The sequence below is a fragment of the Hemicordylus capensis genome, chromosome 3 (genome assembly GCF_027244095.1).
Source record: "Hemicordylus capensis ecotype Gifberg chromosome 3, rHemCap1.1.pri, whole genome shotgun sequence".
NCBI classification, from domain to species: Eukaryota; Metazoa; Chordata; class Lepidosauria; order Squamata; family Cordylidae; genus Hemicordylus; species Hemicordylus capensis.
Window position 1 is genome coordinate 86,016,711 of NC_069659.1, and position 21,836 is coordinate 86,038,546.

General features: G+C 43.8%; 1 protein-coding gene across 3 annotated transcripts in view; it reads left to right on the forward strand.

Moving 5' to 3' along the window:
* The window catches only part of USP16 (ubiquitin specific peptidase 16), a 50,886-nt gene that overhangs the window by 8,310 nt on the left and 20,740 nt on the right, over positions 1-21,836 (forward strand). For 2 of the 3 annotated variants that reach the window (XM_053309510.1, XM_053309509.1), the window contains 8 exons: positions 9,802-9,897; positions 11,474-11,655; positions 13,546-13,649; positions 15,579-15,682; positions 15,761-15,948; positions 17,335-17,430; positions 18,224-18,354; positions 19,498-19,585. In XM_053309510.1, coding sequence (XP_053165485.1) covers positions 9,837-9,897; positions 11,474-11,655; positions 13,546-13,649; positions 15,579-15,682; positions 15,761-15,948; positions 17,335-17,430; positions 18,224-18,354; positions 19,498-19,585 — 954 coding nt within the window. In that variant the 5' untranslated portion in view covers positions 9,802-9,836. Of the gene's footprint in view, positions 1-2,994; positions 3,139-9,801; positions 9,898-11,473; positions 11,656-13,545; positions 13,650-15,578; positions 15,683-15,760; positions 15,949-17,334; positions 17,431-18,223; positions 18,355-19,497; positions 19,586-21,836 lie in introns of those variants that run through there. The other variant, XM_053309512.1, reaches the window with a different exon arrangement.

Genomic DNA, 21,836 nt, shown 5'->3' on the forward strand with positions numbered 1-21,836 from the left:
TCCGCCTTCCCAGCCACTTCGGCGGCTCCCCGTTCTTCTCTAGGACAGAATGTAGGAAGGCTTTCCTATTGGTTGCGGCTGTTGTCAGAAAGGGCAGAATAGGCGGGATGAGTAGGAGGTGAAGTGGCCAATCCAAGTGGCCGCTGCTTCTGCTTAGACCCGGCAGGTGTGTTGCGTTGTAGTCGAAGTTGCAGCGGCAGCTCATTGTCCTAGCCCACGGGGAGGAGGAGAGGCTGGTCCCCGATGCTTTTCCTTTCAGCGCCCCTGAAGCTTTTTCTCACGGAGGACGGGGGTGATTCTAGAGAGAATTTGCTGAGAGGCTCCGTGCAGTCCTGGCGTTTTGTACCCCCCCCCCCATTGCAATCTTCGGAGTTTAAAAGCCTGGGATTTGATTTAGTTGCTTATGTAAATATAGCATTTATATTTAACTAGCTGGGCCGGCCACAGAGTAGGGATGTGCACGAACCTGTTCGTAGTCCCTTTTACTGGCCTCCAAACAGGTTCGAACACGGGGCCTGTCTGAAGTTTGATGGGGGGGTGCACTTACCCCTCCCGCCACTTCCCCCTCATTGCTTTTAAAAGCCTTTGGGGTGGCAGCATCGCTCCCTGCTGCCCCGTTGCCCTCCTTGGCTGGAAGTATTATTTATTTATTATTTACATTTATATCCCGCTCTTCCTCCAAGGAGCCCAGAGCGGTGTACTACATACTTGAGTTCCTCTTTCACAACAACCCTGTGAAGTAGGTGAGGCTGAGAGAGAAGTGACTGGCCCAGAGTCACCCAGCTAGCTTTATGGCTGAATGGGGATTTGAACTCGGGTCTCCCTGGTCCTAGTCCAGCACTCTAACCACTACACCACGCTGGAAGTATCTGCTCACGTCAACTGGCTGCCCGCTGGTGGGAGCAGCCCACTTCTTCCTGCCTGCCTGTAGTTTCTGGCTGGCGGGCCAGCCGGAAAACCGGCCCGCCATCTCCTCCCGCCTGCCAGCCAATTCCTGGTGGATGGGGCGGCGGCTGCCTACTGCTCACGCTATCGGACGGCTGGCTGGTGTGAGCAGGCACCTGCGGGCCAGCCTGGCTGCCGAGAATGGGTGGGCAGGCAGAAGGAGGTAGCGGGCTGGCTTTCTGGCTGGCCTGCTCGCCAGCCAGAAACAGCTGGCGGGTATACACATGCCCGGTACTTCTGGCTGAGGAGGGCAACAGGGCGGCAGGGATGTATGCTGCCGCCTTGAAGGCTTTTAACAGCAACAAGTGCCAGCAGGGGGAAAGTGGCGGGAGGGATCAGTGCACCCTCCCCCATCCTTAAAGCGACACCCCGATGGTGGGATCATCCCGCTTTTTCCTCCTCACCTGCCTGCAATTTCTGGTTGGCAGGCCAGCTGGAAAACCAGCCTGCCACTTCCTGCCTCCCGCCAGCCAATATCTGTCAGCTGGGCCACTGCTGCCTGCTGCTCCGGGTGGTCGGCCACCCACTGGGGCCAGCATCCCTATTTTCTCCCGTCCTTGTTGCTAATGGGCATCTGCTCACGAACTCTCACGAGAGCTGCTATGCATGGGATTAGTGATGGGTACACCTAGGAGAAATAAATGTATAGATTATTGTTGTTTTTTTAAGAGGAGCTGCCATCACTTCTCTCTAAACATGTAAACAGAGAGGATGTCAGATTCAGAACTAATGCCGCTGTTATCCTTGTTTGGTCTTCCTGGAGAGATGGAAGTGTTATGCTTCTGTGCCTGAAGCTGCCAATTCCTTAATGGCCCTCCTTCTGTGGAGGAGTGAAAGAGTGCTTAGGGTTCCCAAGAGGGTTCATGGGACCACTGTTCCCTCTAAGGCGTGTGGTTGTGCACACGCTCACAAGTTTTTTTTATGTCCGCTCAGTTAATTTTAGAGCCGGCTCAGGTTGAATCAGGAAGGCCCTATTCTAAATTCATTGTGCACTGCCTTGATACTGACATCCAGAATAAAACTCATTGTCCACTGGAAGACAGATGGAAAAAAATTAGAGAGAACACGGTATGGGTATGGGACCTCCTTTCCTGGGTCTGTGGAGCACAGCAAACAAAACTTCTAGCTCTTTTTATTCTTGTGCCTCCAAGTTCCATGAGGAAGCGTTGAAAGAGCTGGGTCAGGCTTGGACTCGGCCACTGGGCAACATTTCTCTGCACTCCCCTCGCCCTGTGCACCCTGCTGCCCCTCAGTCTCCTGCCTCTCTTGCGGAACTCTCCGCTGGGCTGGCCGAGGACTGTTTGAAGCAGGCAGGCTGCCCGGCTCGGTCTCTGAGTCTGTGAGAGAAGGTGGGGGGAGCAGCAGAAGCAAAGAAGACACATCAGCCTCTTCTCCACTTCTCCACATGCGCCCAGCCAGCCACAGTGCCTGACTGCTGTCAGGGAGCAAGCTACCCTTGTTTAATTTAAGGCAAAGGGTGGAAAGAGAGGAGACTGCTGTACTGTGGAGCTCAAATCAATGTGACAGCTTCGAAAAGCAGTGTGGAGAGCACAGGTACATCCCCCTACACACCAACAAATAGGAACAGGAGTGGGCATGGGTTGTACAGGAGGACAGGATACCCCAAAAAAGCTCTCCCACACCCCCAGCCCTGGCCAACCATTTTTAGTCTGTTTTCAGTGTTTCTGAACATTTTTGTAGAAAGCAAGAAATCCAGTGCAGATAACGGTACAGCCTTCACTCAGGCAGGCCGCAGAAACAAAAGGTGTTATCTGTAGAACTGAAGAGCAAGAGTGTTTGTATGCTAATTAAATTGTGTAAGGGTTCCTAGGTGCCTCTTTTTCAGAGCAGCATCCTCCAGCAGGAGCAGGCAAGGACAGAGAGGGGGAAGGGCTGGACAGGCTCCTCTGGTATCTTTCCTCTGCTCAATAAGCAGCAAGGTGGGGTGAGGGGCTGGCTGACCACTTAATTGGCATCAGAAAGAGCCAGTCAGCTAAATGGAAACTGTAGGAGGTGGAGAGCACATTCTCCAATCAGTGCCTTGATTTGTCCTTCCTTCCCTGGAGTGAGTTGATTGACTCTCCGCTTTTAATTTTCTGATTGTGCCCTGCCCATAGTTCTGTGTGAGGCAAAGTTGAACTCATCTCTGCACTCCAGCGAAATGTGGCTTTTCTTGTGTTCACCTCCAACCAGGCAAGTGATGAAGCAGTAAACCAGCTGTCATCTTGGGAGTGAGTCTGATGGCGTGGGCTGAGTTGGAGAATGAAATTTGAATGAGAGGGATTGCGGGGAGAGAGAGAGATCCATGATTATATGGGTGGGGAGGGGGGAGGGCATGTAGGATCTGCTGCAGGCAAGTAAAGCAAACTAGCTTTGATCTTCCAAAGTGAAAACTTTTTCTGTTTGTTTTAAAAGATCCCTTAAATTTTATATCAATTAATTTTCAACTCTTTTCAGTATCAAACATACTTTTTTGCTTTAAAAATCCATTCATTGATTCCTCATTGGTACAGACTGCTGCATGCTTCAGCTTTTGAGAAAATGGGAGCTTTTTTGGTCGGTTAGTGGGTCTTTTGCTGACCTGCATGTCCCATTTTGCATTTGTAAGATGATATTCCCCTCAAGGCAGAACTGAAAGATTCCTGCAAAAAGGAATGATATAACAGTCTTGCTTGAAAGCCCAATCCTGCACACATGACCTATACTAAGAAATAAATCATATTGTGTGGGCAATGACATAGTTGCAGCCAAAGAAGTTTCATATACTGTTCTTAAAAGCAGAGTAGAACCAGTTTTAAGTTCAGCTTTGTTAGCTGAGACCAGGCTGCATGGCTCCTGGGAGCATGCAGACTTCACCATGATGCAACTTAAGACCCAAGAAGAGCTCAAGGATAAATCACTGATAGAGGGGAGGGAGCATCTGTGATTACAATGAATTTCTAGATGATTTAATATGCATTAATTAAGCCTTATTAAGTGCTCCTGTGCTCAAGTTCAGCACTGTTGTTGTTGTTGTTGTTACATTTATATCCCGCTCTTCCTCCAAGGAGCCCAGAGCGGTGTACTACATACTTAAGTTTCTCTTCCACAACAACCCTGTGAAGTAGGTTAGGCTGAGAGAGAAGTGACTGGCCCAGAGTCACCCAGCTAGTTTCATGGCTGAATGGGGATTTGAACTCGGGTCTCCCCGGTCCTAGTCTGGCACTCTAACCACTACACCACGCTGGCTCTCATACACTGCAATGTTGTATTAAGAAAAATGTCATTTTCCAAAGTTCTCTTTTTATATCTCAATATTTATTAAGGGCAAAGGTGTGTGTTTGGACTCTTGAGAAACAGGGAGGAGTGAAATTTTATTGTGAAATGTGAAATTTTGTTGCATTTATTAGACATTGATTCAGAAAATTGCTATTTCTTTTGACTTTTGCGCTACTTCAATATGAGTGCCTCAGGCTGACCAAGCGCCTGAGCAGAAGGAAAGCTAGGACTCCACAGGCTTGCAAAACCTCCCTTATTGCAAGGGATGTCCCTTATTAAATGAGCTCCCACCCCCTTACACCAGGACATCACAGATGCAGAAAAAAACAGCAGCAGGTGCCCCTTCTTTGCAGGAGTTCACATTTCCACATGCCAGAGAGACTCTCAAGGCACCACATCTCATAAAGCAGTGCTTTCCTGCCCTTCAGATGCTTGCTTATATTATTAATTTCTAAGAAACTGGGATGAAACTCCATATATGTCATTCTGTTGTCTGGTTTGAAATGACATTAGTGGATATATAGACTAAACTTATTGCTAGTAGGTGACTTCTCTTTCTGTTTGACATAAAACTTTTGCTATACACTTTTGTTGGGGTTGCTTAATTGGTTAAATGTCAATAAACAGTAAATGGTTCCCCCCACTCATTCATTAGTGTCGTCATTGTCTGGAAATGCAAGAGAGAGACTGTATGTACAATGGTGTGGCGGATGCTAAGAGAGAGGGAGTAGTTGGCCTTGCTCATGGGCTTTTGCCATATAACCTGGTCCACCCCCATTTTTGTGATGCCTCCCGCCCCAGACTTTTAGGCTGGCTACTGGCCTATCTTATCGGCACCTAGGAGATATGATAGCTAAATGGAGCCTCTTTGATCAGAGGCAGTGTAAAAGCACCAGGTGCTGGGAAGGAAGAGCAGGGGACAGTTGCTGCTGTTGTGCACCGCTGGAGAAAGTCTGGGAAACACTTGGTAAGCCATGAGCTCCCAACTCTGGGTCCTAAGATGTTGGACTGCAAGTCGCATAATCCCTAGCTGTAGTCCAACAACATCTGGAAACCCAAAGTTGGGAACCCCAGTGTGTAGACCACTTTTGGAACCAGGGTGCTTGACTAGAGGGCCTCTTGATCTGGTCCAGCATTATCAACATTATGTTGATAACCTTAAAAAAAAACACCACAGCAACCAACAGCTTAGCACTTACAGTGCTTTTTAGACTGCTTAAAGTGCTTCACATATGTTATTGTACTGCAATCTTCACAACAGCCTTGTGAGGAAGGTCAGTACAGGTACATATTTTAGACTGTGGGAGTAGTGGGGACACTGACTTGCTTAGGCTAAGTTTATCTGTAGTGCAAACCCAAGTACTATTTCTTGGAAGTATGCCCTATCAGATGCAGTGAGACTTATGCCCATGTAAGCATATAGACATAGAGTTCAAGGAATTGTGGTTGGACTTGATGAGCAGTACTGCTATGAGCAATACTTACAAAGGCCTGCACTGATGGTGATTTTATAGATGTGTTTAAATTTGAACTGGGGACTCTTGATTTTCTTGTATTTATTTTATTTCTTGTATTTATTTTATTTATTCTTACATTTATATCCCACTCTTCCTCCAAGGAGCCCAGAGGTACATGAGTATGCTTATCCAATATCCCCACAATAACCCTGTGAGGTAGGCTAGACTGAAAGATAAGCGACTGGCCCCAAGTCACCCAGTGAGTTTCATAGCTGAATGGAGATTTGAACTCAGGTCTCCCCAGTCCTAGTCCAACACTCTAACCACTACATCACACTGGCTCTTGGCTCTACACCATACATGACATCAGTTTTCCAAAAGAAGTGTGATAAGCTGTTGGAAAGGATTCCAGGGTCTTCCTAGGACCTTTCAGCATAACATTTACACTTTTCAAATTTAAATTGTTGTTTAGCTAACTACCCCGTGTCTGGCCCTACTGTATCTCCCCTGCTCTGTTCCATGTAAAATTTCTTGCTTCCTGTACAGGGTTGTTTTAAATATTACTGCAGTGATATGTTTAAATGCTTCAAAATTCTGTGACGCTGTTTATATTGTTAGGAACTGAAAATAATTTTCCTCTTGGGTAGCTGTATGGGGTGAGGGGTGGGAAGGCAGGTATCTTGTGGAAATTGGTGGAGAGAGAGAAGAGAACTTAAAACAGTGCTACTGTAGGACTGAAGGGGGGATTATGGAGTGATGCATAGAGTGAATTAAGATGCCCATCCACTTCAGTTTCTGTCTATCCTGCAGGAACTGGGCTACATAGGAACACATATCCAAACTATTTTATTAGTATAGAACTGTGCTTTCTTAATAGTCGCAAGTGATACTTCATTTGAAATAATTATTGTAACCTATAAGTAACAGAAAACAGAGGTCAGATATCAAAAGTGAACAGAAAAAAATTAATTCTTAAATGAAACAAAAAAAATTCTCCCACCCATTCAGCTCAAAACCTCCCCACATACATTCCACTGCCCTCTCAGTGCTCCCAGTCCGGCCCTCGGTATATTTAGCCTGGAGAAGAAAAGACTAAGGGGGGATATGAGAGCCATCTTCAAATATCTTATTTACTTATTTATTCAGTTTCTATACCGCCCTTCCAAAAATGGCTCAGGGCACTTTACACAGGGGTGGGGCGGGGGGAGAGAAGAAACACCTTTAAGGGGTATGGAGTCAGGGGTGGTCTATTTATGCTCAGTGTTGTGTGTGGCACACAATCTGTAGCACTGTGGTGCACACACACAAGCTAGAACAATTAAATTCTCCCAAATAAAGAAGCAGACTTTATGGGGGGGGGACACTTATTTGGAGGGAACCAAGCAACAATGGGGCAAGTCGAAGGGAAGGCCAAGGGCAGGGGATTATTGTGGCCTCTCTAATCCAAGCCCACACCTCATGTCCTACAAGTACCTAACTCCTTCTCCAAACTAGGCCATATTTCAAGAAGTCTAACCTATTACCTGACCAAGGTAGGGTGTTGCCTATCTTGGGTCTTTGGCTGGGGGCTTCCAGCATCTTTGGCTGGAGTCTGCCAGATGTTGCTCTCTGAGGCACTCTTGGGCTGAGCAGACACTGGGACCCAACAGCAGTGGGGGAGGGCAGGTGGCCACCAGTTAGGCACCCACCCAATCAAAACAACAAAAATGGTGAGGGGTGGGGAAGAGCCTGGCAGGCTGAGCACCATACAGAACTCCTGCCTACAAAAACCAAAGATGAATTCAAACCAAAGGTGGATACAAAGATGAATCCACCAGGCACACAGACAGCAGCAGCAAAGGTGCAGCTTGGGACTAAATATGGCAATCGATCGATTCGAGGTAGAATTAGGGTCAATTCGATTCATACTCGACTCAGGCCCTTTATTTTAGGGGCACTTTGATTCAAGTTTGAATCACTGCAATTCGAGCTTGAATCTATTTGACTCAAATCAATTTGCACATCTCTACAGGCTGGTTGGAATCTGAATAGTGCTTGTTGCTATTTAAACTACAAAAAGTGACACTTGCCTTGCAAAAGGCTGGGATCCAATCTATCATATACATGGCCATTGGGTCTGTCACTCTTCTTTTCTTTAAAGAACAAGAGTTTCCACAGCACTTTGATATGTAGTGGGAATTGTTTCTAAAATCTCATTTGGTCACATGGAACTTCTCATGTGTCTTTTTGGATCCTGTGCAAAATGCAAACTAGAATTATGTATTAAAATGTTTAGGTGACCCATGGGTAATCTCGGGTGGTATGTGGCACATCTCGTGAGAGGTCCGGCGTGAGAGAGACAGCAGGGAGGAGGGCTCAGCAGAGAGGAAAGGGCGAGCAGTGAGTGGGTGGTGGGAGGAGAAGAGGCTGAGCAGCGGGTGGGAGAGGAGGGCGAGGGGGAGGAAAGGGAGAGGGGTGGGGGGAGGAAAGGGTGTGGGGTGGGCGGGGGGAGGAAAGGAAGGGAGGAGAAAAGGATGGGAGGGGGAAGCTGAGTGTGGGGGCCTTCTGTCACCCCGCCAGGTCTCTGGGGTGGGGAAAGCCAAGTGAGCGGGGGAAAGGCCGAGTGCTCTAGCACACAGATGCTCTGTGCGGGTTCAGCTAGTATTCTATAGATTTACCTTCCATTTAACCAGGGAAACAATGTTATACACCCTGACTACTGGTAGTTGGGGAAAAATAAAATTGTAAACCACTATCTTGCAACCTGTTTTCTTGCTGTGCTAGAAGTGGAATACAAATATTCAATAATATATATATAAACATCTAGAAAAGACAGTAGTATAAGTTATGTGGAGCCATAATGCAAGCTAGCCAGAAACTGGAGTATTTGCTTACATTATTGCGCTGTCAGATTAGCTTACATCATAATACTTTATGTTGCAGAATATTAGCACTCAGTGGTGTTGGAAAATTACAGAATGTACACTTTAAAACCTCTAAACTGATGCCCTTGTAAAACTGTGTGTTGTGTTTCAGTTTGGCTGAGCTCATCAGACTAGCTTAACCTGTAGCACTAGAGCATTGCTTAATTCTTGACACAACCTTCCTACTTATTATATACCCTTTGAGATATTAGCTATAATGTATAGATGCAAATTATTTAAGATATTGCACTTATATCCCACTTCTACTCCAAAAGGTTCAAAGTGATATACGAGTTATCCCATTTTATCCATGCAACAATATAGGAAGCTGACATATATCGAGTCAAACCATTGTTCTATGTTGCTCAGTATTGTCTACACAGACTGGCAGCGGCTTCTCCAAGGTTGTAGGCAGGAATCTCTCTCAGCCCTATCTTGGAGATGCCAGAGAGAGAACTTGGAACCTAGTTGCTCTTCCCAGAGCGGCTCCATTCCCCAAGGGGAATATCTTACAGTGCTCACACATCAAGTCTCCCATTCAAATGTGACCAGGGCAGACCCTGCTTAGCTAAGGGGACAAGTCATGCTTGCTACCACAAGACCAGCTCTCCTCTCTGTCCTCAGTCCTCACCCTGTGAGGTAGGTTATGCTCAGAGCTGGTGGCTTTCCAATAATCGCCTAACAAGCTTTTTAGTTAAGCAGAGATTTGAACACTGATTTCTGTCGTTCAGATCTGGCATTATAAACTGGGCTACCTAGGATCTCTACCTGAATTGCTGCCACCTTATTCATAGTGGGCAGGATCCAGACTAAATTAGACTAATTTACTAAGCACCATTGAAATCAATGAGACATGACCTAACTTAAATAGTATTAATTTCAACAGGACTTATTCATAACTAACTAAGTCTGGATCCTATCAGTATGTTTCTAATGTGTACCTTGCTGCTAGGCATTTTAGTGTCCTCTGGTCTGGGTAGGATGCTTTGTGTAGATCTGTGTGGACCCTACAGCAGGGGATTCGACTTATCCGTTTTTGCCCCTTCCAACTCAGCACTCATATGGACTGACATATATAAGAAAGGAAAATATGATTGGCAGCCTAAATCCCAATTCTGCATGGTGTTGTATTTATTCCATGGCAAATCATGCAATATGTTCAGTGTAAATCCATAAAGTAGGTGCTTTTAGGTTTTGAGGAACCCTTGGAAATCAAGAATACTGTCTTTCTTTTGTAGGCCATAACAGTGAAATAAAATCCTCAAACACTAACATGGGAAAGAAGCGAACAAAGGGGAAAAATGTGCAGCCCGATGAATCACCGGATGTTCTGGGTATGTGTCATAATTGCACATTATATGTGTGAGTCTGTATAGTTTTGAGAGAGAGAAAGTTTATAATAGTTGTTTCCCAGACAATTATTTTAGTTAAGCAGGGATTTGAACACTGATCTCTAGTTTAAAATCCAGCACTATAAACTGGACTACTTAGAGCCTAACACCTTAAGTGGCGCAGTGGGGAAATGTTTTACTAACAAGCAGAAGGTTGCCTGTTTGAATCCCTGCTGGTATGTTTCCCAGACTATGGGAAACACCTACCGTGTTTCCCCGAAAATAAGACAGTGTCTTATATTAATTTTAGCCCCAAAAAATGCACTAGGGCAATTAGCGGTACATCAGAAATTACTGCTAGGTCTTACTTTCGGGGTAGGTCTTACTTTCGGGGAAACAGGGTATATCATCTCATACTGCGCAGGAGGAGGCAATGGTAAACCCCTCCTGTATTCTACCAAAAGACAGCCACAGGGCTCTGTGGGTACCAGGAGTCGATATCAACTTGACAGCACACTTTACCTTTACTTTACCATTACTTAAATCCTATAAAGTGGACTACTTAAACTGGCATCTTAAAGCTATTGGCCCACAAGTTGCTCATCCTACAGTGGATGGTGCTGATCTGCCACTGGTCTGAGTCTTGCACTTTTGTGCAAGAGCACAAATACTTAAAGTACTCTGCCTGCACTCCAGAACTGCTTCTTAGGTCAGAAACACATTGCTTGACATCAGCGGTGTGCTTCTGATCTAATCAGCACTTCCGGAGTGTGCTGCTTTAAGTATTTGCACTCTTGTGCAAAAGTACAAGCTGCTGACACTTTGCTAGGAGTCCAGAGTAGGACAGGCAGGTGCAGACAGGCACTTGCAATAGGCTGCACAACATGTGGGCCTTATGAGGGGCCTGACATATTACAGTTGTAAGTTCTGTAGAAAGCAATAGCTGTGTTGATAGACGTGGCTGTCCCCATTCATATTTAAAGGGCAGGCCGTGCATGGTAGTGATCTGTTTTCAGTTGGCCAAGATTGTACCAATGATCTACCAGAGGCTGCACCCCAGAGAAACATCTGATCTGAACAATGAAATCAATAGAAGTGAAAAAACATTTCCTTTTGCACTTGAAAGCGGTTTATTTCAGTGCTTGGCTTCATGTGCACTGGGGCAAAGTGTCTAATATTGCCTTGAGACCCTAATGTTGTATGAATGTAGCAAGTCACAGTGAGAAGAATGATAGCAGGAAACAGGGTCAGCCAGTGAGAGCGGTGGCAGTGGGGCGGTGAGAGGTACCTTTTAAAAAAGTTATCACTGGCAGTACCGCCAACACCAGCAAGACACCTGGAGCAGCAGCGCACCACCCGGCATCCCGCGCGGTGGCTGCTGTGGCTCCAACACTCACCTGGCCGCTGCACATGCACGGAAGCCATTTGCATCGTATAGGGTGGGTTGAGAGTAATTTGCCCAATTCTACCCTTGGAGCTTCATGACTGAACCCAGGTCTCTCCATTCCTCCATTACATGAGCTCTAGATAGTAGCCCCCTTTTAACTGTAAGCCTCATCTTGTTTATATTTCCTGACAGATCCTGTGTGCAAACACATTCGCAAAGGATTGGAACAGAGTCACCTAAGAAAGGTGCAGCAAAACGTGGATTGGAACACCTGCCAGGATTGCCGGACATCAGCTAGTGAGATGCGTGAGAAATCTGAAGAGGAAGCAGAAGACAGGCCTTCAATATGGTTATGTCTAAAATGTGGCCACAGGGTATCTTTTATCTCCCCCTATAATATCTATCTATCTATCTATCTATCTATCTTTCATATCTATATGCTGCCTGATATATACATCTCTAGGCGGTGTACAAAATCCAAATTACAATATAAATAATAATAAATTAAAACACTTTAACATAATGAAATCAATTAAAAACAATTCACAGAGTGAAACAATTAAAATAATTTCACAGGATACAAATAAATAGTTTAAAATTAATTTTAATTAAAGGCCTGAGAAAACAGGTGTGTCCTAAGGGTCAAAGCAATTGGAGATGAAGAAGTTCTTATTTTGACAGGGAGTGCATTCCAAAGCCCTAGGCCAGCCACAGAGAAGGCCCAACTCTGAGTTGCCAGCAGACAAATCGGCGGCAACCATAACTTGACCTTCTCAGAATATCTTAATAGGCAGCAGGGTTCATGACAAAGAAGGCGGTCTCTTGAGTACCCTGGAGCTAAGCTGTTCAGGGCTTTAAAGTTATAGACCACCACTTTTTATTTTGCTCATACACATATCGGCAGCCAGTGCAATTCTTTCAGAATTTGTGTTATATAGTCCCTTCTGATTGTCCCAGAGACCAATCCGGCTTCCGCATTCTGTACCAGTTGTTTCTGAGCTATGTACATAGGCAGCCCCACGTAGAGTTCATTACAGTAGTCAAGGCTGGAGGTCACTAGCATATACACTACTGTTCTAAGGTTATGCACCTCCAGAGATGGGCATAGCTGACGCATCAACCAAAGCTGGTGAAAAGCACTCCTGGCCACTGCTTCAATCTGAGAAACCAGAGAGAGTTTTAGATCCAGGAGTATTCCCAAACTACTTACCGGTACTTATTATTTTGTGGGAAGCATAACCCCATCCAGAACAGACAGATCTAAACCATCTCTTGAGTCCTGACTCCCCACAATCAGTACCTTCGTCTTATTAGGATTCAACTTCAGTTTATTATCCCTCATGCAGCCCATTACCATCTCCACACAGGCATTTTCTGATGAGATTAATATGGAGAAATAGATTTGGGTGTCATTAGCATATTGATAACACTCTGCCCAAACCTCCTGATGATCTCTCCCAGTGGTTTCATGTAGATATTAAACAGCACTGGAGATAGTATAGAGCCTTGTGAAACTCCATACAGTAACTCTCACTTTGCAGAGCAAAGCCTCCAAGTGATACCACTGGGGATCTACATGAGAAACAGGTGACCCAGAAGGGTACCATGGTTGATGGTACCGAAAACTGCCGAGCGATCCAAAAGGATCAGCAGAGTTACGCTCCCTCTGCCAATATCTAATTGGACGCCATCCATTAGGTCGACCAAGGCAGTCTCAACCAAGCAAAAACTAGTTGAAATGGTCATCCTACCCTCCCTCAGAGAAGCATTTATGATCCTCTCCAACAATCTGATAGTTAGATAAAATAATCCAAGTTAAGCAAGGGTCAGGGAAGCAAGTGGTAGGATGTGTGGTCTGAAACACCTTGTCCACATCCTCAGGAGTCATAAACTGAAATTGATCCATTCTGGCCATAAGAGGAGTTGCTGGATTCCTCCATAACATTATCTGGCCTAATTGTAGAATCCAGTTCGGCCCATATATGAGAAGCATAACACTGTACTCTGTTCAGTGTTAAAAACTTGCCTGGTTTGAAAAATATATTAAACTTGGAACTGTTTAAAATGTATATTACAGCTGTTTGGAAAATCTCATTTTAATATATTTATTGTTCTTATTAAGAAAATTTATTTTATTTTATTTTATTCATTCATTCATTCATTCATTCATTCATAAATAATATACAAACTCCCTGACTGTCCACCCCCCATTGCCATGTGAGGAGTAACTGTGTTTTTCATATTTGTGGTTGTCAAACATACAGGGCTGTGGAAGAAATTCTCAAGAACAGCATGCTTTAAAGCATTATGAAACTCCAAGATCAGAACCTCACTGTTTAGTTCTCAGTTTGGATAACTGGAGTGTATGGTGAGTTTGTTTGTTTTGTAACTATTGTAAGTACACACATTTTCTAAAATGACTAGAATGATCACATATATCAGAATGATCACTGTTGTTTTTACTGTATGTTTTTCAACTTTTGTAACTTCCTTGGAATTGTTTTTAATGAAAGGCGGTATATAAATTTAACAATAAATAATTAAATAAATATACCTGAAATTCTCTTGTTTGGTTACCATTTCTGTCATGCTACAGATTTATATTAAGTTTTCTCTCCTTGTCTTATGGTGACTGTTATGAAATTGATTGTACTGTGTGTACCCCACTGCAATATACAAAAAAATCTAGATCTGCTCAATAGGGTTGTATGCAGACCACAGTCCATGGCTTGGTCTGATTTCAGACCAACCCTGATTCAGCCCAAACACAAACCAGTTGCGGGTGGTGGGTACGGTGAGCGCTTCCCCCAGCAACCTGCGTGTGGCAGCAGTATGTTGCTGGGGCAGCAGCTGCTTGAGGGAGCACTGCCTGGAACTGCGGTTACACTGCAGTAAGGATGTTCTTATTTCCTCTTAAAGATGCTGCTTATACCCCACTCTGGAGTGGTGAACTGGTGCTGAACCAGTTCACGGTTGGGCCGAACTGGTTCGCGGAACTGCGGGTCATTCCAAATTCAGACAGACCCATGGTCCATGGACACACATAATGCTCAAATATTTTTGCAATGAGTTAAGCACTTTGCTGCATATCTTGTTCTAGTTTATCGACCTAGAACTTAAGAGGTGCTTCTTTTCTGTGGACTTCATCCACCAATAATATAGCATGCACTTTGTCTTTATTGGATATGTCTGCTACTCTTTTATTGAAAGCTAGCTTGCTTATAAAAATTCATCCTACATATTGGATTGTATTCTAAAAGTTAGAATGTACTCGGCAAATGGAAGGCAGTTTTCTCTGATCTTCCCCACCTTCTGATTTCCCTCCTGAAAACCTGCTCCTGAGGGTTGCGGGATGCCTTTTTAAATTGGACAGGCAGAAGGTGTGGGGGCTGTAGGGGGAAGGGAAAATTGTGGGGGGGCACCCTCCTTTTCCTCTCTAATGCTAATGGAGAGCACTTCAATTATTCCGAACATTAGCACCCAAGTTCTTGGATTGGAATACAACCAAGATTGCAAATTTAGCACCAAGAATGCACTTTCCTGTTCATTCTGATTTTAATAGCAATTCCATATTTTGCATAAATGTGCTATAATTTTGGTAGACGTCATCAGTCTAATGATTCCTGCTTCCATCTTCCACAAACACTTGTGTGAAAATTTTCATAAAGCTTTCACACAGATCAGCAACTGAGGATGGATAGTACATGCTGCTTATTGATGAGTATGGGTGCTGTATGAATCCTAAACTGGTCACTAGTAAACAGTGATGTAGTTGCAAATTCAGAAGTTCAGGTGCTCTCCATGACAGCCCCTGTGGCCGTGCCCACCCCAACAGCCAGAGAAGCCGAGAAGAACCAGCACTCCATCCCTGCATGTCCACACTCCACTACACCCCTGCTAGTAAATGAGACCAGTGAGCTCAGTGGCACTTGCTTTTCGGATCTGTTGTCATTACATTTCTAATTACTAGACTTTAAAATAGACTTGGTCCCACACCTACCCACCAGAACTCACTAGATTTCTATAGTCTGCATAGCTGCTTTCAGTACAGACAATGTAAGTCATAGCCAACAGGTTCAGATAACCTTTAATATCTTAAGACTTTTGTAGAAGCAGGTACCTCTACTTTTATTGTACTCAGATAACTTGTTTCATTTCATATTAAATGTGTATGTTATGTTGTAGTTGTCCTTGAGTTACCTTAGTATCGTGATACTGTATTTTGACAGAGCCATACTCTTAACTCCTAGCCTGTTTGTGGTTTTATTGACAACCTTTGTCTTCTTTGTGGAGACAGGTGCTACCTGTGTGATAATGAGGTCCTGTACAATAGTTCCAATCAGTTGGGCCAACTTGTGGATTATGTTAAAAAGCAAGTTCATGTGAATATCCAGAATACAGGTAAAGTTCCTTCAGTGAATACTTTGGTTGGTTTCCAGCATCTTTGGCTTATTTTTAAACACATTTGTTTTATTTCAGCACCTAAAGATGAAGAGGAGAAACCACTGGAAAATAAAAAAATTAAAGACCACAGAAATGAAGAAGAGAGGGAGAAAAAAGAGATACAGAACAAAGATGACAAACTTCATTTAAATGGCAGTACAGAAGTGACTGTAAAGGGTCTCAGTAACCTGGGGAATACATGTTTCTTTAATGCTGTTCTGCAGGTGTGGTAGAAATTCCTGAGATTCCCAGACCCTGGCCCTGCTTGTTCTTTTTTGTGTGTGTTGAAGTAGCATTGGGAGCTCCAGTGGTTATCACTTCATTTCTGGGCTAATTTGAAAGTGCTGGTTCTTAACTTTAAAGCTCCAAGCCCTATACTGCTTGGGTCTACAAAACTTGTTCCTCCCTGATCACATTCATTAATGAATCCCTGACATGTCTCTTCAGCAGTTACATTGTCTTCAACAATTAGTAAAGCGTTCTCCGGAATTAATTTCACTACAGGAAAGGCTTGATATTTGTGGAATTTCCATTCCACTCTACAGCCACAGATACGGAATCCACAAATATCGATACGTTGGGGCAGTGGGAATTGGGGGGTTATGTTCGCGGAGGCGATACCTTTTTAAAACCACCACTGTGCAGTAGGGATGTCTGTGGAGGTGACCGCAGCAGCGGGGATGGCGACAGAGGCAGCAGCCTGGACTCCTTCCTCCCAACTGACCATGCAGGCCAGTGCTCAGAGAGCCCCACAATGGGATGCAGACTGACCTGCGCGGTTTAGATCCCCACCCCCCACCCCAATCTGACATTACATAAGAAGGAAGGCAGTTTGGGTTCATAGCTGAAGTCCCACCTCTGAAAAGGTGCTGATTGGGGTAGTACATAATTCTATATCTTGAACTGAAAGTCTCTAGTATAAAGCCTGAGGAGCAGAATTCATTATGTGGCAATATTTCTACAGAAGAGGCATGTTCTCTAGGGCCAGGCTGTTCTGGATTTAATTGGTAATCACCCAAACAATTGATGCTGGTGCAGAGGAACAAAACCTAGCTGAATACATTTTCTGTGCCCAGCCCTCAAAAAGAGGCAGGCAGCGGTAATAGCTGGAGGTTCAGAACTGTCTTCAGGGCAGCCCTGCAGAGAGAATTATGTAACGTTTGAAAGCTTATCAGCGTGCGAATGACAATGGTACATGTTGTAGGAATTATAGTTATTCCTGCTATAGCTTGCGTTTGCATTGTATCCATAATGAGGGACAAAGTACAATATCTGATTATAAAATGCCATTATGTAACAATCCCAAAACTTTTAAGTCTCATTTCAAATATAAGCTGTTGATTTGTGCGTCCCCATACCCATTTATGGCCACAAAATATGTTAGGGTTGTCTTTCCCCTGAATGCTCTTGCTCATGCCATTGTGGAAGAGAATTTGACAAAAACTGGTGTGAGCAAACACAATGATTTGTTTGCAGTTACTTATTTGTGATATATATTCAAATACACTGTGGTCTTAATAGTATTTTGAATGTGACTGAAGGATATCCTAGGTGCAACAGTTATGAGTTTTCCAACAAGCTAAAAATTGATTTTTAAAAATTTCTTACAGAACTTATCACAGACACCAGTTCTGAGAGAACTGCTGAAAGAGGTTAAAATGCCTGACTCAACAGTTACAATTGAGACACCAGAATTCTCAGTAACGGTATGTACGCCTACATACCGTTGTTTTGTGATATATTATAATTAAGTGTGTGTTTAGGACTGTGTTATCTACAACAGTGTTTTCCCAAGAATTGCTTTTCAGTTCTTCTTAGGTGACGGACTTCCAGAAGCTGCTTTTAGGTATTCTAAGAATCTTTATATGTTTAACTGCAAAGCTAAAGGCAAGCTCAAGAACGTGTAGATTTGGGGTGCAAGGGCAGATATGTGGTCCCATATATCATTACTACCTTGACCCATAGGAAAATCTCACTCTGAGTTGGATCATGCAGCCAGAATGTTGTTACTATCTGTCTTGCCCAGAGCAGAATTCCTGATCAAATGCCATCTTGAAACACAGTGTTTATTATCAGTGCCATGTCTTGATTACCATTCTTCCTCTTTATGCTCTGACGGTACTGAAAGCCCAAACTATTTGTGCTAACACTGTGCACTGAGGAAAATTCTCCAAGGACTTTCCCCCATTGATCAGTATGTGTTTCTCACTGTACAAAACAAGGGCATTAATCTTTAATTCTAAGGCTAGGGAACCTTTTGAACCCACACTTCTGGAGCAGCTTCACTGAAATCTCCAAAGATAGCTGGCGTAAGAGATTTTACTAGTGGCATGTACTGCATGTAGTTAAAAATATTAAATTTACAAAAGTAGATGCACGTATTTCTTAGGAGAATCCAGTTTGTGTTGTGGGAGAAGGGGGTGGTTCTCTTGAGATGGATAGCTGAGTGAGTGAATAATTATATATATGTAATATAAGTCCTCTGTGTGTGATGTTCAGGAACCTCTCGTGGTTACACTTGATCAGCCTAGACCCCTTACATTAGCAATGTGCCAGTTTCTGACAGAAATGCAAGAGACAAAAAAAGCAACTGTTACTCCTAAAGAACTCTTCTCTCAGGTCTGTAAAAAGTGAGTATATTTTGTGCTATAACAACTGATGTTGAAAAACATGCATAGAGAAGCATAGTAGAGGTACTGCAGGTCCATAGTGAGATTGCATTATGGAATATATTTGGGTTGTCCATCATGTATATTGCAAGATACTAACATTGTTTTGTCTATACTTGATGCTGAAAAGCTCAGTACCTACAACTCTTGAATACCTACATAAAGTCTATTGAAACAAAGATTTTAAAATGTAGTGTATTGTGCTTTATAGTGTACTGTGCACTATACTGTGCACAGTCCACTATAAAGCACAATACACTACATTTTAAAATCTTTGTTTCAATAGACTTTATGTGCACAGTCTTCTCTTCATCTTCAGGAAAATATCAGGATGATGCAGAAAATAATAGATTCCATCCAGAGCTCCCTGCAACCCCCCCCCCCCAAAGGATCCCAAACCCTTAGGAATATATTTTTGAGTGGAATCCAGGGGGCTGCAAAAGGAAGGGGAAATAACCAAAAATTGCCCTTCCCTTCATTGTGCAAGTGGAAGGGTTCCACTCTCAAAACCTTTACTTTGGATGCTTCCCAATAAAAAAGAAAATGGCTCTAGTATCTATAATGTTACCATCTATCTATCTACATATAATTCTCTAAGACATACCCGTGGCTAATACCATGTGTGGCAGCTCTCGCAAGAGTTCGCAAGGGGAGGGGGAGAGCAAAGCAACAGCGGCAGAAAACATAAGGCCAACCGACAGGCCAGTGCACGGGCAGGTGGGCGGTGAGAGAAAGTGGTGGCCGGGCAGCCAGAGAGAGAAAACATTGGAGGGGGAAGGGCTGAGAATGAGGGGCCGAGAACGAAGGAGGTGCAAATGCTCTGCACCCAGGCCAGCTAGTTATTATTATAATTTCCTAGAACTCTGTGCAACACAGATACATACATACTTAGAGAAGGATTCTATTAATAATCATATGCTTTTGTCCCCCCCCATCGTATATCTTCCCCCCCACCCCGCTTCCAATCATATGAGGCTTTTCTCCTGCCAAAATATCTCTGCATTGTGCTTCTATGCCACATGTCTTCAACAAACAAATGACTGTATTTCCTTTAAGTCAAAATGAGGGTGGCTTGTAATCTGTATTATTTTGTTTCTTAAACAGAGCAATACGGTTCAAAGGCTATCAGCAGCAGGACAGCCAGGAGCTGCTTCGTTATTTACTTGATGGGATGCGAACAGAGGAAATCCAAGTAGGTATTTAGAAGAGGACAAGTACTGTGCATATAGCCCAGGACTCGATTTTCCTTTTTGTGCCCAGACAGCATTCCATAGTACTGAGGAGCATGTGGGCAGCCTTTGTGCAGAGTTCATGGGTACAATCTGGCAAAGTCTAGTCATGGCTGAATCTTTTTGAAAGCAATGAAGTGGAGTATAGTTGTAATTCTATGCAAATGTACTTGGGAGTAAGCCCCAATTTTGAGGGTACAATTTTGTGGGAGACTTACAATTGCAAATTGGGAGTAAACCCAAACTTGCAATTCTGTTTAAGTTTTACTTGGAGTAAGCCCCAGTGGACTCCATTCCTAGACAGCCTGTATTGGATTGGACTGTCACAATTAACTTGTTTTCCATTAAAAATTTTATTGCATGTTAGCATATACAAAAACAGTCTCAAGTATTTACTTAATTACTTATTTGATTTCTATACCGCTTTTCAGTAAAACCTCAAAGCTGTTTACAATATAAAACAATGCACAATTAAAATACACTTGTCTACTTTTGATAATAGTTATTTCTTCCATACTTCTTGCCTGCCCCCCCCCCCACTCTTTTGAGTACATCTGAATAAGGTTGTAACTTACAAAACAAAAACAAAAAAAACCCTTTGGTTAAGATTTGCTCCACTGCTCTCAGTAAGAAGTAATGTAGACTGTCCAGCTTTGTTAAATAAGAGTAATCCCTTTATTCACCTGTTTAATAATGATCCAGGGTAAGGACATTATGTTGTAATAATCCCCCTTCATACACACTGTGACAAACACAGTATTTTAAGCGTGGGTTCTTGAGGGCACAAACAGCAAATGAACTCACAAGAATGAAAGAAAATCACCAGCCCCTGGTGGCACAGTGGTAAAACTGCCGCCCTGTAACCAGAAGGTTACAAGTTCGATCCTGACCAGGGGCTCAAGGTTGACTCAGCCTTCCATCCTTCCGAGGTCGGTAAAATGAGTACCCAGAATGTTGGGGGCAATATGCTAAATCATTGTAAACTGCTTAGAGAGCTCCAGCTATAGAGCGGTATATAAATGTAAGTGCTAAAATAAAACCGGTATATTCATGCAAAGATGCATTAGCAGAAACATTTCAACACACAAGTTAACATATTCCCATCTTGCATATTTCTCCCCTTCACCCCCCCTTCTCTAAAGCACCCGGCACAGGTTATAATAATGCTCAGCCACCTTGCTTAGTGTGGGCCAGCGGCAACCACACCTCCCAGGACAGACTAAGGAGGATTTGGGGGCCCCAGGGTGGTCAGGACAGACTAAGGAGGATTTGGGGGCCCCAGGGTGGTCTGGAGGCCCTGGACTTCTGCCCCAAATCCCAGGGGTAAGAACGCCACTGCAAGTGGCCCTCATGATTCACAGGGGTTCTATTCTTACCTATTGGTGTGAACACGGAAACTGTGAATAACGAAACCTTGAGTCAATATGGAACTGGGGGTTAGGTTCCTAACAACAACAAAAGGGCCAAAAAAGCAAGGGGACAGAAATAAGAGAAGAAAAGGACAGTATCTTATTCTCCAACTTTCCAGCAATGCCACCCCCCAAAATGGCCAAAAATATACTGTATATTTAAAAGAGCCACAAAATAGGTGAACCTAGAGAGGTTCACCTGCAGTTGCCGCCAAGTGCCAACTCCTTTGGCGGCTGCTCAGGAATGGGCCTTCTCTATTGCTGCCCCTGGACTTTAGAATGCGCTCTCGGTTGAAATAAGAGCCTCCCCATCTCCGGCAACTTTTAAAAAGGCACTAAAGACACATTTATTCACCCAGGATTATAATTAGATTTATGGTTTAAATTTTTAATGCTGGTTTTAAATGATTTTAAATGTGCGGGGTCAGCTAATATTATTTTAATGTAGCAATTCTTCAGTCAGATTTGTTCTCCTCCATACAATGGAAGGAAATCTGATTTCAGTGTGACACAATCATGATTAACTTCTGGATTCTGTCCCATTAGGGCATCAGAACATCTGCATACAAACCAGAATTCAGGTGATATGAGGCATACTGGCCAACATCCAGACTAACGCTGCACTAGGGCTTTATGTCTATCCTGTGGGTGGAGTTGTTGTTTTCATTGAATCTCCTTTCCCTTTGGAACTACCTGCACCTCCCAAAACTGTCCTTGAGGATTTGCTAACCCTCAGGGACATAATTTCAAGATGGATAGGCAGCTGCAAAGGAAGTGGGGGAATCACCAAAAATCATTCTATGTG